Source organism: Podarcis erhardii, assembly GCF_964252035.2.
Source record: "Podarcis erhardii genome assembly, chromosome: 3".
Taxonomy (NCBI): Eukaryota; Metazoa; Chordata; class Lepidosauria; order Squamata; family Lacertidae; genus Podarcis; species Podarcis erhardii.
In genome coordinates this window covers 96,839,140-96,857,289 of record NC_138507.1, presented here as the reverse complement: position 1 = coordinate 96,857,289, position 18,150 = coordinate 96,839,140, and the positions used below count along the sequence as shown (strand labels likewise).

At 40.0% G+C, this 18,150-nt stretch overlaps 1 protein-coding gene across 7 annotated transcripts in view; it reads right to left on the bottom strand.

Moving 5' to 3' along the window:
* Window positions 1-18,150, bottom strand: part of USH2A (usherin) — a 437,539-nt gene that overhangs the window by 96,339 nt on the left and 323,050 nt on the right. For all 7 annotated transcript variants that reach the window (XR_014154517.1, XM_081854411.1, XM_081854412.1 and 4 more), the window contains 6 exons: window positions 16,071-16,292; window positions 8,331-8,554; window positions 6,226-6,436; window positions 5,938-6,135; window positions 4,207-4,361; window positions 3,174-3,372 (listed from right to left, as the gene is read on the bottom strand). Coding sequence is in view for 6 of the 7 variants with exons in the window: in XM_081854411.1 (XP_081710537.1) it covers window positions 3,174-3,372; window positions 4,207-4,361; window positions 5,938-6,135; window positions 6,226-6,436; window positions 8,331-8,554; window positions 16,071-16,292 (1,209 nt within the window). In the remaining variant the exon portion in view is untranslated. The remainder of the gene's footprint in view (window positions 1-3,173; window positions 3,373-4,206; window positions 4,362-5,937; window positions 6,136-6,225; window positions 6,437-8,330; window positions 8,555-16,070; window positions 16,293-18,150) is intronic.

Below are 18,150 nucleotides of genomic sequence, written 5' to 3'. Positions count from 1 at the left end.
TCCCCATCCCCCCGCCCCCGCTTGCATTAGCAGGACCATTTGTAAAGGAGTAGTAACACAAAGTGAAACAATGCCATAACTGTCATCCAAATTGTTCTGTACAGAGTACTGGAAGTGTTCACTAATAAATGGTATAAAAAGGTCTTTTATTGACAAGCTGCCATAGGCTGTTTGCATTAGAGAATATGAGAAGATGATGGCTGGTGCCCCTCGCTCCCAGTGGCATTCTACTCCATGCGATAGCAGAAAATGCTTCAGTTTACTTAAAGCATTGATAACACCTCTAAATAATTAACTGAGGACTTCCTGTCTTCAATTACTTAATGCTTTTTTTAACATCTTGAGAGGATTATAAGCAATTTATGGATTTCACATGACGAGCACATTCACCGCTATTCCCACAAAGCATTTATGGGATCATGTTTCCAAAGCTTTGATGTAATTAAAAATAAGCAGCAAGACAATGGTGCCGTGGCAAGGTGCAAGCCTCCTCATCTGCAATTTGTAAGGCACTCGGATTGAAAGTCTCAGGGAACGCTAATGCTACAGCTTCATTAACGTTCAACTGTTGCTCTGGGAAAAGCAGAGGTTTTTTGAAGATGAGAAAAATCAAAACACAGGTCCACAGGGGCCTGAAACGATGGCCAGTTCAAACATCTGAGATATGTGAAATAAGTACAGTTGTTTTTGTGAACACCATGAATTTAGAGTGTAGTAATTATCACATAGAAAAAGCACTATTCCACCTTGAGGTGGAATAAAAGGCACTCTTGCCTTGCTCAGTAAGGGGAGGTTCTTGCTGAATACTCAAAAAATGCCATTGGAAGAGTGGGGTTCTTTTAACTAAAGCTATAGACAACAGAAATATTCATTGGCAATTCTGCTTCAAGACAAAGGAAATTCCTAGTCCAGGCCAGCATGGCAAACAGCAACAAGAAGTGGATTGTTGCCTTTCATGCTTTGCTTTTAAGGTTGCCAGAAGCACAGATAGCTCAGTTGGTACATTTGTGAGACTCAATCTCAGGATCATAGGTTCAAGTCCAACAATGGGTAAAAGATTCCTGCATTGCAGGGAGCTAGACTAGATGACTCTCCTGGTCCCTTCCAACTCTCTAATTCTATGATATTGCCAGCCACCACTGGGAACTAATTGCTAGACTACATGGATCTTTGGTCTCAACCAGTGAGGCTCTGTCTAGTATTTTAAAGCCATCACTTAACACTGGATATTAATTAATTAATTGATTGGTTGGTTGGTTTGATTTATATCATGCTGTTCATTTTCATGATCCCAGGGCAGGTAGCAATGATTTAAAAGCTGTAACAAAAAATAAAAATCTAACAATTAAGGGGGGGGGTGTAAAACAGCAGGTGACAGCCATTATCAAGAGTTTTCGCAGCAAATACCAAACATTCCCCAACATTTGATGCACGGATGCATCCAACAGAATATCCCTCATCAGTCCCCACAGAAAAGCCCAGTAGAATAAAAATATTTTAATTGGCATCGGAAGTTGGCTAAACATGACATTGCAACACTAGACTGACAATGCAATGTTAATAGAAGTGTATTGTGAATGTGCTGCTGCTGCTGCTACAATTACTACTACTACTAGGCAGATTATGTAATATAGGGAGAACAGTAAATGTGTTTGTCCAATGACAAATTATGACTGTCCCCTGGCCCAACATCTCAGGATGTGCCCGACAGTTTTGCTTCATCTTCATCAAAGGAATTTGGAAATTATAACAAAACAATTTTTAAAAAAGAACCTCACATGTATCCAGTTCTTTTTTTCTTAAAAAAATGTTTGGGGGTACTCTCATTTTCCTACTCATATTGAAATGTTGTTGTTGTTTAGTTGTTTAGTCGTGTCCGACTCTTCGTGACCCCATGGACCAGAGCACACCAGGCACTTCTGTCTTCCACTGCCTCCCACAGTTTGGTCAGACTCATGTTTGTAGCTTCGAGAAATACATATTGAAATACTGCCCCTCAATGAGGCCAAACTTAGATTCAAAAAATGTTTAGGGGTATGCATACTCCTGCATCCCCACAGAAAAAAGCACTGCATGTATCTATAATTTCAGATATTTATATGCCACTTAATATTCAGATATTCTTAAATAATGTAAACACTGTGGCTGTGTGTGTGTGTGTGTGTGTGTGTACACGTACACGTACACACACACACACACACACACACACACTGTCTACAGGAAAATCACTGATGTCCACTGCAGGTATGTAATACAAGGAGGATCCAGAGGTAAATGATGCACCGCTGATAACCCAACATCTATAAGCACGAAACACTAGCAACAAACAAAACCCCAACTATTCATACAGATGTAAAAGAATGTAATTTGGAGAGGGGCTGATGGCAGTGTCAAATCTTATGTTTCACATCCCAATTTGGAATGAGATAAGAGCATAATAAATCATATTGTTCTAGGAGACCAATATCAGGGGGGAAAGAGAGAAAATAGGTATTCATTTTCATGATTTGGGACACAGCACCATAAGGAGGAAATGTGATTATTTTAATCTTATGTTCAAAAGCTTCCACCCTCCCTCAGCATGAGGGCTTTATGTGGCAAAATCAACACGTGTTTCAATGGTGAAGAGTTTATCATGCCAAAACCATGTTGAGTTTACCACCCAAAACCTGCCCTAAAGTGCTGCTGAAATGGGAAACATTGCCAGAGTGTAAACACTGTTAGTTCTATGCAGTGCATGATGTAAGAGAAATGTCACAGGAAAAGTTATTAGATGGCAGAGTGGAATTTACCACATCAGATTGTAACTTCAGGAATCATGTTTTGGAATGCCTTCCTACATGAACACATACAGCCCAATTCCCTGCAAGAAGAATACAGTATGGAGTGAAAAACCTGGGCAGAAAATGTCTCCCAGCTATGCTAGATTTTCCACTTGCAAGGATTTAAAAGTGTAGCAGCGCTATGAAACAGGCAACCTCCACCTGGAGTCTGAAATTGTACCATCTACTCTGGCACCTCAGGATTCCACTACATCATTCTATGTGGGCAAACCAAACCCCTGTCTTATCCTCAAAGGGACTTACCATCAAATATATGAGACTGCAACATTTAAAAAGTCTGACTGCTAAATAACTGGTGAGCATTTTGCTTAAAGAGCTTTCTATCCTTACCTGATACTGTATGCTGCATCTTGCCTGCAGTGTCAGTATATATAAGACCTTTCCCCATTTGACTGATCTGGTATTCTCGGATGATACCATTTGGCTTCCTGGGTGCCATCCAGCTCAAACGCAATGCCACTGCACTCAAAGCTGTAACTGTTGGTGGCTGAACAGTCTCTGGGACTCCTTGGACAGTGACTGCAACTACCTGAACACACATGAATTAGACAGCAATTTATTGTAATAGTACAGAAGATACCTTGATCAATGAGAATGTCACTTCTAGTTTAAAATGTTGTTGTTTGCTCTGGCATATCATTACCATGGCTCTGTAGTACGTTACTTTTCTCCCCTTGGTTTATTCCACACACACCCCAGCAAAATCTGACCTTGAATATGTTTACGCATGAGTCTAGGTGTACAATTTATCAAAGCAGATTCACAACGTTTTGCCTTCAGTGCATAGCGCCAGGCAAGAGGAAAATCTGGAGAGCAGGCTGTCTTGCCATGGAACTCTTGATAACACCCTTCCATATGGTTCATCAGTGTCTCTGCATTTTAACAGCCTCATTTCTTCGCGCTTTTTATCGCCAGTAAACATTGGCATAAACTTTGATGCCACTGCTCCCCTTGCCACTTGCTGGGGTGCCATTAGAAAGAGTTGCTGGCCCTTCCTCAGCTTCCAATAGATTACTTCCTTTCCTGGCTGGCAGAGGGCCACTCATACATCAGTTGGTAAGAGAGGTGTTAGGCACTCTCTGCTGGCTGCTACAGACTGTGTACTATTGCGTGGTGGAAGGGAGGGGCAGCAAAGGTCTCCTGACTGGTGCTTCCAGCTGAAGGAACAGATTGACCCAAAGGGAATGAGAAGAAGCTTAGAAACATTGACAATGAAGAGAATATGTACAGCAGAAAAAATAACAAGTAAATCATATCTGGAAGGGCCTTTCTGGATAACCAATGCTGAAGCTTCCTTGTCCAAATATATTGTTGTAGTATCTCCCCACAGCTGCTCTCACCCTCCAGTGAAGAATTAACCCACCTTGCTACTGTCCGCACAACCAGCAACAGTGCATGCACGCAGTTGATATGAATATTCCTGATATGGTTGAATACCACCAGTGTCTGTGAAACTCAGTTCCTTTCCTCTGAAACGCTCAATCCCATTTCGGAGAATAATGTAATAAATGATGATACCTTGTCATAAGGGGAGAGAGGGAAATAATGTTTTTGGATTAAATATATACCAGGAATTCATGTGACAAACTATTTTCACAAAATATTATAAGGAAAGAGTCGTGCCTGGCAGCAGCTTGCAATCAGGAATAGTACTAAATTGTGGGCAGGGTGTGAGGGAGAGAAGGAAAGTCAAAACAGGTACAAATCCAACTAGAAAGTCTTTGTGACTTTAGGTGAAATTAAGGACAACCTAGCCTTGTTCAAACTTAACATGAAACTATGGCTTAGAGCAGGCTTCCTCAACCTCAGCCCTCCAGATGTTCTGAGACTACAATTCCCAACATCCCTGACCACTGGTCCTGCTAGCTAGGGATAATGGGAGTTGTAGGCCAAAAACATCTGGAGGGCCAAGGTTGAGGAAGCCTGGCTTAGTGTTACATGAACAAGATGGGGTCATGCACTCCTTCCATCCTTTTCTTCCTTCAGTATGGCTGTAAGGAGAAGGAAAGATTTTGCTGCAGTTCAGAGCTACAGCCAAACCTGGACATACTGTGGTTGGTCTTGAGTACAGTTTACTGAAACAAGCCGGCTTCAAACCATGGTTTATGAAGATGGTTTGTTTCAATAAGCAAGGGATGAGCCAAAGTGTGAAGTCGGGACAAAATACTTAATTACATTGCAATATATCACTCATATAACACTAAATCACCATTTAACATTGAATTGAATAAGGCATGTGTGAAAGCCTTGTCAATTTAAACATGGGGCATTCAAAAGAGAGGTTTCCTGTGAGCAAGTCTGAAAGCAGACCAAATCTAAAAATGCCTCTTGCATCAAATCATGTGGGTTCAAACATACTTTTTCTGATGTAGCACATGGCGATATTGAACAGTATCATTAGTTGCTGCAGGGTTGCCATAAGTTTGGTATTTGGCACTTGCAAACAGCATTTGGGCGGGAAGCGCTGGCAGCCCATGTCAGAAGTGCAGTTTTTGGCAAATTTCATTAAAAAATAGCTCAAAAACTCAGGTTTTTTAAAATGCATTAGGGGGCGGGGGGAGCTCAACAACTTTTTTGAAATATGTCAACCCTATTGTACAAACTATTCACTTTAAATTATCAATCTGCAAGTCATGACAATAAGTGTGTAAAGCATTATTGGAGTGTCCTGCAAGTTATGTGTGATAAATCTTCACCATATCAACCTGACACTTCTCTGCTGAGGGCTGTCTGGCTACTAATGGAAGACATATATGAAATGCAGGTTTAATCTCTCTGGAATCATGACAAATACATGGGTGATGAACTTAAGCAAAGTATTTATTAATCTATAGCAAGCCCATTGGGCACAAAAGCACTGAGGGAAGGGTGTGGCTCAGTGACAGAGCATCTGCCTTGCATGCAGGAGGTCCCATGTTCAAACTCAGGCATCTCCAGGTAGGGCTGGGAGAAACCCCTGTCCCAAACTCTGGAGAGCCACTACCCATAGGTGAAGGCAATGCTAAGTTGGTGGACCAATGGTCTAACTTGGTATATGGGCAGCTTCCTATGTTCAACTCTGCATCATATCATACAATAGCTTTTATCAGAATACCATTTGGTTGCTGAGGTTCTTTCCAGCTTAGAAATATTATGTCTTCACGGTTATCTACTTTGGCCCACTGGGGTGGACTTACACCTTCAGGCACATCTTGTTTAGTAGTAGCTCTGCCAATTTCACTTAATCCTCTTCCGTATTTGTTCCATGTGGCTACCCTGTACTCATATGTGACATGAGGTTCTAGTTTCAGATCTATAAAGAGAAAGCATTGTCAAAAGACGACAACCAACTTGGACATTTACATGCAAATGTTGCCAACAAAGTAGATGAGACATGGTTTACCTGTGAATGAATATTGAGTCGGACCTCCAGTGTAGACCTTCTCCTCCAAAGTTGGGCATATGCCTCCATCTCCGTTCTTCTCTGTATTATCCCAATAACTCTTTATCCAAGCACATATGTGAGCATGTTTGTCGAAGTCACATCGCCCACAGTATGCTGTTGCTTCCATGGATATAGGGCACAAAGTGCTAGCTTTGCATTCTTCTTTTACCTACAAAACCAGTTCCCAAGCTTTTTAGTCCATGTAAAAATGATCTAATCCAACACATACACCTTGCTTTCTCTTACACACATTCAAAGGCACCCCACGATACTAATTCTCATGCAGCCTTTCTGAGTCAAGCAAGGACCTTGTTTTATGTTCCCAGGCTTTTTAGTAATTTAAATCTTGCTGCATGTTTTCCACAGCTTTTATGATATTGTGGCTATTAGTTATAATGGGTTGCTTCCACAGTTTGTCTTCCACACACAGAAATACTCCTTACATCCCAGTGGAGAAATCCTGCTAGTGCAGGAGTGGCATATTTTCACAATTATCCCCCCACCCCCACCCCACTTACCTTGCAGCCCCAAGCAGAATCTCCCTAATTGTTCTGGAGCAGGTGGCAGGGGGAGAGGCAAGGGGAGAGAGGAAAGTGGCAAAAGTCACCTTACCTCCTCTAGCAGTATGAATGAAGTCTGAATCCAACCCTATGGTTTTTGTATTTTCATTTTAATTACGGTATTCTTTTTGCAAATTGCCAAGGGAATGTTATTCTTCAGGGGTATAAAGGTATTGATAAAACATAAATAAATGACTACTCTGGTTTCTAGATCAGTGTAGTCCACACTCACACCCAGTCTGCATCCATCACAATCTGAATCTTTATTTTTTTAGAACTGAAGATTCCTCCTTCACATTGTGACTAGTCACCTTACATTTTCCTAAAATGATACTGATGCACATTTCTTGTTCGAAATTCCTTTTTTAACCCCAAAAGAATGAGCACATGACATTCTGATGTTGTGTGGAAGAAGAAGAAGAAGAAGAAGAAGAAGAAGAAGAAGAAGAAGAAGAAGAAGAAGAGTAGTAGTAGTAGTAGTAGTAGTAGTTTGGATTTGATATCCCACACCCAAAATACAGCAATTCTGTTGCACAGTTCTAACATATAAGCCTATGTGGAGTCCCTCTCCCATTTTCCCAGTCATGCAGGGCTATGATTCTTAAATTGTAGCCAATGGTGCATTTTTAGCTTGTCTCCAAGACTAAGACAAAAACAGAGGAACTACTGAAATAATTGAATCAATACTGAATTGCAGTGTTTCATCTCATAACGCAGAGCATACCCATAACCACAGTGTCTACTCAGCATCTACCAGTGCTTGACCCTTTTTGTTCATTCCACACATCCAGCTGCATCAACTTAATGCCAACTTGTTCCCTGTCTCTGCCAAAGAACTCTTGGAACAGTAGTTTTGGGAAGGAGCTGACTAATGAACATAGGAAGCTTCCTTGTACAGACTCAGACCATTGGCCATCTACTTCAGCATTGTCTACAATGACTGGCAGCAGGTTTCCAGCGTTTTAGGCAGCTCTACCTGGCAAAGTCAAGGACTGAATCTGGGAACTTTTGGACTACCACTGGACTGCAGCAAATGAAACTGAGCTTTAGTTTGGAAGCCTTCTCAGTGGCCTCCTATGTAGCAGCCATCACATAAAATAAAATTAGGGATCTGCAAAAATAGGATAGTAGTCTATGATGCACCAGAGTTTAAGACTATACGAAGTAGTGTCAGCAGGAATTAAGAACTGGCAACACAACTGAAGGTAGTTACACACACACGCACAACCCAGCCCAGTTGGAATACTAACTTTCAGCCCTTGGACTAATCTGAAGTGCTGAGCAACACATCACAAGAAGCAGCTAATCATTATTAATTCCTTTAGAATTCACTGCAATAATATCAATCATGGCAAACTCATTCGGTATTAATATGGATGTAATGTGAAAATGAATAATGCACACAGGAGTTTTTATATTCCTATTTTACAAAAATAGTTATGAACAATGTATTTCTCTTTCCATTGTCAAATCAGAACCACCAAGAGGTTTTCTATCAATTACCTTCATCATCATTCCAGCTGAAATCCTGTCAGAGCAAACATATTTCAAAGGATTATATCCAAGTCCATTACAACATTCCTCGCTCTTTGGAATAAGTTCAGCCTCACAGCATTTTAATGGCACTTGGTCATTCTCTTTAATGTGGGCTTTAGACTCACCACTGGAAGCTGAGCAGCATATGGTACTTGACATATTCACATATTCATGTCCACAACAGAACATTCCTGCAACAATAAAACATTATATATGAATGCGAAAAGGGGAGAAAGTGGGGGAAAGTACAGAGAATGCTATAAAATACAACATAAAAATGTCTGAATGAGGCAGCTACTGATACAAGGGAAAAGGTAACTAAAGTGGTACTTAATTTTGAATTTAAGATGACTAAACTGGTAAAGCCTTTGTTCAGAAGCTAATTCCAGTGATAAGGAAAGACATGGGCCTCTGCTTGCAGATACACTACAGAAAGAAGCTGTTAACATCTGCAGTGCACAACTACTTAAGCCACATGGTGTGAACGTTTGACATTTCAAAACAAAATGTAGTGACGACTGGCCCCTCAACCAGTTTCTTCACTCCTCTGGAAAAAACACAAAAATAGGTTTTGTTCTAGAAATGAGCGAATTGTGACAAATTGCTGTAAACCTGCTTCCACGTTAATAAACAATCTGATGGTGAGAAAGAAAGAGAAATAAGAGAGGAGAGAAGATGGGTGGGAATTGGCAATGAGTAGAAGATTAAACTGGAGAGAAGCTGGTGATAGGAGGACAGCAAAGATTTAGAGGTCAAGAGCATCTGATGGGGAAGGGGTCCTAGGTCAACTGAAGAGCACATGCAGAAGATCTCAGGTTCAAAAGAATCAGGTAGCAGGTGATAGGAAGCAGCTCTGTCTGTCTGAGACTGGAGAGTCGCTGCCCATTGGAGCACGTAGATAATACTGGACTAGATGGCAAAATAATTTTAATCAGAATACGCAGCTTCCAGTTCCCAAAGCCTTGCTAGAAAAAGAATGGTACCTGTGGGATACCCATCCACCCCATCTGTCTGTCCCTCTCCAAAGTAGACAGGAGTCAGGGGTTTGAATGAAGTTTGTGCCAGGGTGCTGTCTGTGTCTCTACTACAGCAGAGACTTCTTGGAGTGATACCATCTGGCTTCCCTGGGGCAGCTGTGTAATCATGTTCCATAAGATGAAGCAGGATACTATCAAGAAATAAATCCTGGGATGTTAGTGCATGTTTAGTAACCTCTGAATAGTAAACTGGATGAGCATACATTTCACAGAGAGGCTTCTCTTAAGATAATTATACTGCAAGGACCACCCTAGCTGGGGCTATAGCACAGGGTATAATTAGCTCAATGCGAATAACTGAAGAATTTTTGCTCATAGGGTTAGTTACGTTCAAATAACTGGGGGTCTGTAGGATAGTAAATGGTTTCATGTCTGGGTCAAATTTTTAAAGTAGAACTGTTCAATCTTACAAACATGCAGTGCCAGGCAGAGATGATTTATTTATGAGAGGACCAAATCCATCCTCCTATTCTGCCCGTCAGTTGGATTCTATTATGAAAGTTTAATATTAAACATGAAGCACTCGGTATTGCGCTGACAATGGTGACAGCAGGGTGTTGTGTAAGTGAATTGTTCCAGACTTATCCTCCCCTTTTCAGCCTCTGCCTTACGATACAGTTCTGTGGATCTAACGGCTTTGTGTAGTAGGATAATATCACATCCACCAATGGGTTCTCAAGACCAACAAAGCAGCAGAGTCCGAACAATATTCTTGGATGCAGCATCCATCCCCCTACCCTAGCACATGCCACAGGACACAGCAGTGTCTGTTTGCAGCAATCATTGAGTCTCATATGTTCACAGGCTAGGCCTAACCATGTGATAATGAGTTGAAGTTTAACGTTACCTTCCTGTCCCCCAGCCAAGACTGTGGTTGCATTACGTATTGTTTTGGATAGTGTTGTGTGTGTGTGTGTGGTTTTTTTTAAAAAAAGCAAAGGCAAATGTTTTACCTCAGAGCCACTATTGGCAAGCAAAGTAAAATGTTGATGATTAACCACTTTTATTCTAGGGGAGAAAAAGAAAGACGCATTCTTTCACCAAGAGTCTCATCTTTATTTCACTGAATTAAATTTTTCAGCCAAGATTTCACTCACATAACAAGAAGTGACTCCCTTTCTAGTTTCTTTGGTAAACCATTACTTCTTTAATTATTATCAACCTTGTTCCAGCGTGATAAATTGCTAATTACTTAATACCCTAATCAGCGTTCATTCTTTGCACAGATAAACTGTGACAGCGCCATTAATTTAAATAGTAATTTCACTTAATGGCCAGAACGGCACACCAGATTTTTATGCAGCATTTTCTGAAGACTGCATCCATCACTGCAATATTCTGACATAAAGATGTCTGACGTGCACTAACTCACTTAGGGAGAGCAGATGTTGCCGAGCAGAGTTTGGTAGTAATTCCCATAGTGCATCACTTCAGCATGAATGAGCTGCAAATTCAGAAATAGACATTCCTCTGAAACCTCACTGTATAGCCTTTGACCTCAGCCTAATTTATCACATGTAGCACTTGACTCTTGAACCTTGACACTGAGAATGTACAGTTTAAAACATGCCTACAGTGGGGCAGTGGGTGGGAAGGGAAGGGAAAATAGGCCCATATATTATTGATGGATTGATTTACCTTTCAAATACATCACCTCAATCAACTGCTTAAAGAGGGAGAATTGCCTTCCAACAAATTGTGCATACACACACACACACACACACACACACACACACAAACAAATAAATATGCATTTGCCAAAAATTAGAAAATAGAAGTATTTTCCAGAGGCATATGCAATGCTAAAATAAGCAGAAGGGAAAGAAACACACAAACCTCATTAAGACACTCGTTGACCTGCCAAGAATTATTTAATATCCCTCTAAAAATTCTCAGAAAGGTCCAGCAAAACAGCAAAATGATTGAACTTTGAAGAAGAAAATATTCACTGACATTGAATGCTGTAGGCTTTCCTTCCAAGTAAACTTGAACAAGGTTGGGCTGCATGAGGTCAACAGCACTCTCTTTCACATTTACTCAGAAGTCTCACTGTGTTCAATATGGCTTACTTACACGAAAGTGTGTTTAGGGTTGTAGGCTTAGTGTTTCATAACCAAATCAGAGAATCAGTCTTCATTGCGAATGACTACTTGAACTATTTCCTTCAACTAGGATATTATGGCTAGTCACTTTAACTGAATGTTTTATTTTGACATTATAAAGGGTGTTGCTTAGGAAAAGAGAGAGTAAAAAAAACTGACATTGCTTCTTGTTGTTATGCTTCCAGTAAACATGGGAACATTTTGGATGGACTCTAAACAAGCACAACCATGCCTGGATGTTAATTCCTTGAGGGAATTCTGAACAATATGCAGTAACATAACCACCAAAAGAAACCAGTAGATGTCTCTGTCTGTGGCAGAAGCCTCTGTGTTAGAAACAGAGGAAATCAGTGTTCGAAACTCCCATTGTTGTAGGCGCATTTTGTGACAGGGAATTTCTTTAGCACAAGCCGTTTCTGAGTTCTGGGTGCAGTACTGCGCCTAAGATTTCAGATTAAAACTACAGAGTGGAAGGAAAGGAGGACCACTTCCAGCTACTCTCTGAAGACTGGGGAAGAGATCCTCTTAAGAATATTTGGGGTGGGGGAGGTGAAGGACTAGACCATGTGAAAAATGAACATAATATTGTAGCTGCAGTTCATTCAGTTTCAGCTTTGTATTCTTGTTATTAAAAAATTGTGCCTAGACGTTCTGTTGTTGTGCCCATAAGCCTAGGTTTAAGGTGCCCTTTAGCTCCTAGCTTTCATATCTGTTTCTAACACTGGAGGAAATAAAAGAAAACAAAGCCACAAAATCAGAAAACATACATTTCCAATTATACATGGAAACAAAGCTTTTCTTTTCTGTCTCAAAGAAGCAGAATAGCTCACAATGAACTATACCGGCCCAACCTGCTTTCCAAACCCAGGTCTTCGGTTAGACTTTGCATATTCAGAGGGTCACATTAAATACACAATTAATACTATGTGTGAGAAGAGTCATTTGTTTTATGGCAATCTGATGCTGTTTTTATTACATTTGTTCAATCACGTGCATTTTTAATGTGAACCACCTTCCTTGTCCTAAAAAGCTGAGTAAAAATATGTTAAAAATAAATAAATTTGAGACAGAATATGTTTGTACTCAATAGATATACATATTAAAAACTGAGATTTTTTCATTTGCATTGAATTTTGATTTGTTTCTGGAAACAATTCAGGGTGCTAATTATTATTACTTATAAAGCCCTAAATGGCTTAGGATGAGGTGATCTGAAGGATTGCTTCTTTCTGAATGAACCTTCCTGTGTGCTTCAACTAACTTTTCCATGTTCTGCCACCTTCAGAGGTATGGTTACTACAGCCACAAGGATGGGTCTTCTTTACACCCAGATTATGGTACTCCCTCCTGAAAGAGGTTTGGTTGACCCTCTCCCCTTTTGAGTTTTAGATTGGTAGCAAAGACTTTTGGCCACACATGCTGTGGCACAGCATTTTTTAAACCAGTTGTTTTATGTCCCTCTCTTGGTACTGCTTTGATCGCTGAAGTTGATTGCTGTTTTTATTTGTTTTACTGTTTCAACTGTAATTGTTGTGTGTTTTTCCTTTAGAAAGGCATGCTGGGGTAGAAATCTTGGGGACCAAAAGGCAGTGTTAACATTTTCTAAAATAGATAAACATGCAACTTAGTGAATCTCTGACTAAAAGGTGTATTGCTTTTAGTCTACCTGTACATGCTGAAAAGCCACTACTGTGCCTTTAAAAAACAAATTCATGTTGAAAAGTTAATGCACAATATGCAAAGCCTGAAAAAGCTAAAAAAGGAAAACATTTTTAAACCTTTTCCATGTACAAATGCATGAATTTGAGAAAAGCAGTTTAAGAACACATATATCTATCTATATACACAATGAAATGAAGAACACGACTTTCATCCCAAGGTACCTGTATTACACTCCTACACAACTCATCTGCCCAGAGAGAGTAGTAAAAACATAAATGCTACCCCAGCAGTTCTCTTCCAACAGCATCTGTTAATTCACTCCATTTATAAAATACATATTGACAAAGACAACTGAACTGGGACCAGGGAGATTTGATTTGGTGTGAGAAAGTCAATTCAATGTGATTTTGTTAAAGGGCTCCTGCAGGCAAATAAAAAGAGTTTAAGTAATAAAGTACATAAAGAGATGCTTTACGAGCCAGCCCTTTCTTGTGGCAGCCACACAATGTGCTGCTATAGAAAGGGACTTGGTTCAGGAGAAACATGAGGATAATGTGTTATTCCTGCATCGCTCAGAGCTGAGGTTTCAAATGCGGGTGGGGTAGGCACCCATCAGTTGATCACAACAATGTTGATCAGTCATTAATTTATCCGGGAAGGAAATGTAGGGGAGACAACTACTTTTATTTAATTGTCATTTATTTGTTACACAACTGCCAGCTTCTTTTATCCTTGTGGCAGCCCTGTAAAGTAGGCTAGATATCCAGTTCCATGGGAGCTTAAAGCTCACAGGGAAAGCTGGTAGCATTCCATCAAGCAGTGAACACACAGAAACAGGACCTTGGACAGCTACAAGATTGTCTGTGCAGGTAGTTAGAGCCAAGTCTTATGTAGGGTAACCAGATTTTCTTTTTAAAATAGATTTTACCGAAGTTTGAAAAAGAATACAAAGGTTAATATCAAATATCCAATACCTTTTAAAATCAAAGATTAAAAATTAATCAAAATAAATACACAAACCAAAAAGAAAAAAGAGAACCTCCAATTCTTTGTCTGTCAGTTATATATAGAAAATTGTTCAAAACATACACTCCAAGATAACATGCAACAATTCAGCTTTCTATAAACAAATCTTTTCTTCAATCCTCAAACCATAGCATAAGTTCCTTTTCCTTTTTCACGCAAAAAAAAGATCTATAACGTGTTTCCTATCTTTAGTAAATATCCACAATGGTTTTTCTCTGATTAAACACATCTCAGCTAAGTTCAATAATTTTGACAACCATTCCTCCGTGGTAGGTAATGATGAATTTTTCCATCTTTATGCATATAAAAGTCTGGCTTCTGTGATCATGTATTGAGGGTAACCAATCTAAAGTGTGGTGGGCTCTAATTCTCTGGAGAAGTTGGCTGGCTGGTTAATGGGCTCTCGTCTTCTTTTTTAGCTATTTATTTATTAAATTTATATCCTGCCCTTTCTCCCAAAGGAGCCCAGAGCAGCAAACACATTAATGTTAAAACATCTAAAAACAATTCCAATACAGATACAAACTGGGAAAGATAAGGCTATAAATGGCTGCTATCCATGATGGATAAGTTCTGCCTCTATGGTCAAAGGCTACAGTATGCTTCTGCATACCACTTGCTGGAAATCACAGGTGTGGTGAGTGTTGTTGCTCGTCACAGATCCCACACTGGTATCTGTTGGCCCTGTGAAAACAAGGCTATTATGCATATATCAAGCATTTGCTTCAAGTAGGACATAACTGCACAATTTTAATTCAGAATTTGAGTGCAGATTATCACACTGAATGCATATAGGGGAGCAGTGGGTCCACACCCAGACTGTATTATTCAGCCATGAAACTCACTGGGTGATTTTGGGCCAGTCTCTTTATCTTTTACTAACCTAACCTACCACATTTACAGGTTGGGAAAGAAAAATGTTACTAAGAAATACAATAATAAACACACAGAGAGAGGCTTAGTGATAAAGTAGGTTCAAATCCCAGCATCCTTAATAATCTCCATCAGTGGTAATTCATGGAAGGTAGAAGTGTAGCAAGTGGGTGCAATCTTGTTCCTCCCAATTTGCTTTCAGTGAAGCACCTTTACAAGACCAGAAATACATAAGTGGAAAAGTGAAGAAATGTGCTGCCCCAGTTGGAGTACATAGCATTGACCTAGGTCACGCAACCCCAACCTGGCACCTTTCAGATGTTCTACAACTCCCACCATCCCTGAAAATTGACTATTTTGGCTGGCGCCTGAAACATCTGGAGGGCACCAAGTTGGGGAAGGTTGCCCTAAAATGAACACTTGTCTGACTCAGTGAAAGGCAGCTGAAACAGATTTTGCTACAAGTGTGGTGCCTATGGAGTCCTTTACACTGAGGCAGGCCTCAAGCTAGCAGCAGAAAGCAGTAACTTAAAAGCACACTTCTGTCTTGTTTTTAATGTTGCCCATTATTCTCGCCAACCGCTTTTGAACAATTTCATTCCACAGGTGCAGAGCACAAAGTTTCTTCTAAAAGCAGTTCAGTATCCAGGTCTCTTTTCTTCTATTAGATGGAATACAGTGGTACCTTGGGTTACATACGCTGCAGGTTACATACACTTCAGGTTACAGACTCAGATAACCCAGAAATAGTGCTTCAGGTTAAGATCTGTGCTTCAGGATAAGAACAGAAATCGTGCTCCGGTGGCGTGGCGGCAGCAGGAGGCCCTATTAGCTAAACTGGTGCTTCAGGTTAAGAACAGTTTCAAGTTAAGAACGGACCTCCGGAATGAATTAAGTACTTAACCCGAGGTACCACTGTAATCATTTTGGGAAGACTAGCCTTTCTTAAGTTTTTAATAGCAAAAAAAGAGAACAGAGTATATTTCTGCAACAATTTAAAAGAGTACCTGCAGTAGGTAGGTGGATTTCCCCCTTTTCTTCATCACCACAACAGATCACGTCTTTGCTTACTATTTGTCCCCCACAACATTGCTGACTGAAGCCATCATGGAGAGATCCACCGCAACATATCTGGTTCCCTGATGTGGAATAAGGAATTCCCCGGCAGCAGGAATCCCCAATCCCAACAGAGGCCCAATTTTGTTCTTCATCCGGGCAGCATACTTCTCCTGTAGATTTAAACATAGTATGGAAATCTACATAATCCATTCCATTATTTGTTGATGTTGGCAGTAGCAGTAGTAGATTAATATTATTTATGCATCAGCATCAATGTACATAGAATGGTATGGTTTAGCATAAGCAAAGGGATTCTTAAGCTTTCAATCTAACATTTGACAGGGTAGCAGATAACAAAGGAGAGGAAGGACAAAAAAGGCAAAGAATGGATGGGTGCAAATACAGTTATCTGCACATTAGACTATTTCAGTGAAGGGTGAAAATGTCCTTGCATGTTAAGCTTTTAGCTAAAAGTGTAAAACATTAGAAGGAAACACCTATAATATCATTCCTGTCCAACAGGTTTACAGTCTGAGTATCACAAGTAAGTTAACTGTGAAGGAAAAGGACAGGGCTGGTGGACAACTTAACAAAGATGAGAGATAGAAGAGCTAGGAAAAAAGGAAAAGGGATTGGTGTGACTGATAGAGGAAGGCTTTTCTGTCAAAAGAGATGGCCTATGCCTGTATATATAACTTCACAATTGCTACCATGCGCCACATTTTGCCTGAGAGAATTTTTGCAATATCTCCCATGTTGAAGTCATTTAGTCGTGTCTGACTCTTCGTGACCCCATGGACCAGAGCACGCCAGGCACTCCTGTCTTCGAAAATTCTTTAGGTAGTCATTTTCAGAAAAATACAATTGTACACACATCCAAAGTCATGCATGCTGTAGTCCACATGTGAACCAGCTATCTTTCACTTAAGTTTTCTCTTCAGAAGTATACTCCATCAACTATATTTGAATCTTCTTCAAATTTAATATGCCACTTGGAGATCTATTAGGGGAGTTTTGAAAAGGGAACTGTCCAAAACCACTAGTGTGTGCATGCAATCTGAGGCATAAGTCACCTTGCTGGAAGCTAGCTACGATGTTCTCAGATGACATTCAGGAAAGAACATTGTTCACTTTCTCCACAAAACCCCAGGGAGAGAGAGAAGTGTGATGAGCGCTAGCATTATTTACTTTATTATAGTTTGGAAATTCACCCCTTCCCATCTTTGCTTTGGGATTCATATCCTTATCTTCTATTTCCTCAAAGATAACACTACCACCCCTTTCCTGAGTTCTAAGCTTCATGCTTGTAGCAAAGGACTTAAGTTCATCTCTCACATTATTAAAAGTGGCCAAACAACATCTGGAAGGCATGCATGCATGCCAAGAGTGCCCTGTATAAATATCTTTATCAAATAAAGTCAATAATAAACCAAAAAAGACATGAGCAAACCTTTGGAGTGTAAGAGATATAATCAGTTTAGATACTTAACCACATTTCTCTGCTCTCCTCAGAATCTAATTTCATGACTGAACAGAGTAAGGCCTTCAACGGGGTATGTAAGTTACATCAATTGGAAATAATACAGATTTTTTATATATTTTTATTTTATAAAAGGACCATTAGACATAAGACACAAAGGATCAGTAACCTTCTCATTAACCTCTCAAAATGGGATCCTTTCCAAGCCAAGCTTGAAAATGTTTTCTCTCTGAAACTACCATGCAGTCTTACCAGTTAATTGTTATCCTTATCAAAAAATGACCCACATTAACATTTCGCTTGGGGTTATTAGCATAATTATAAAAAAGGGAGAGAGGGGGAAAGTGACCAATATTGTTCTTGTTGCTGCACTTAAACATGGGGGAAGAAGAAAGCAGAAACCACATCTTTAAAAAAACAACTGCTGGCAAACAGTTTAGAAATATTCACCGCTTGAAACTTAACAATTGCCAATTGAATTTGAGCTTCTTTTAGAGACAAGATGATTTGCATCACTGTACTTTTCTGTCCTTATGTAAACAGCATTA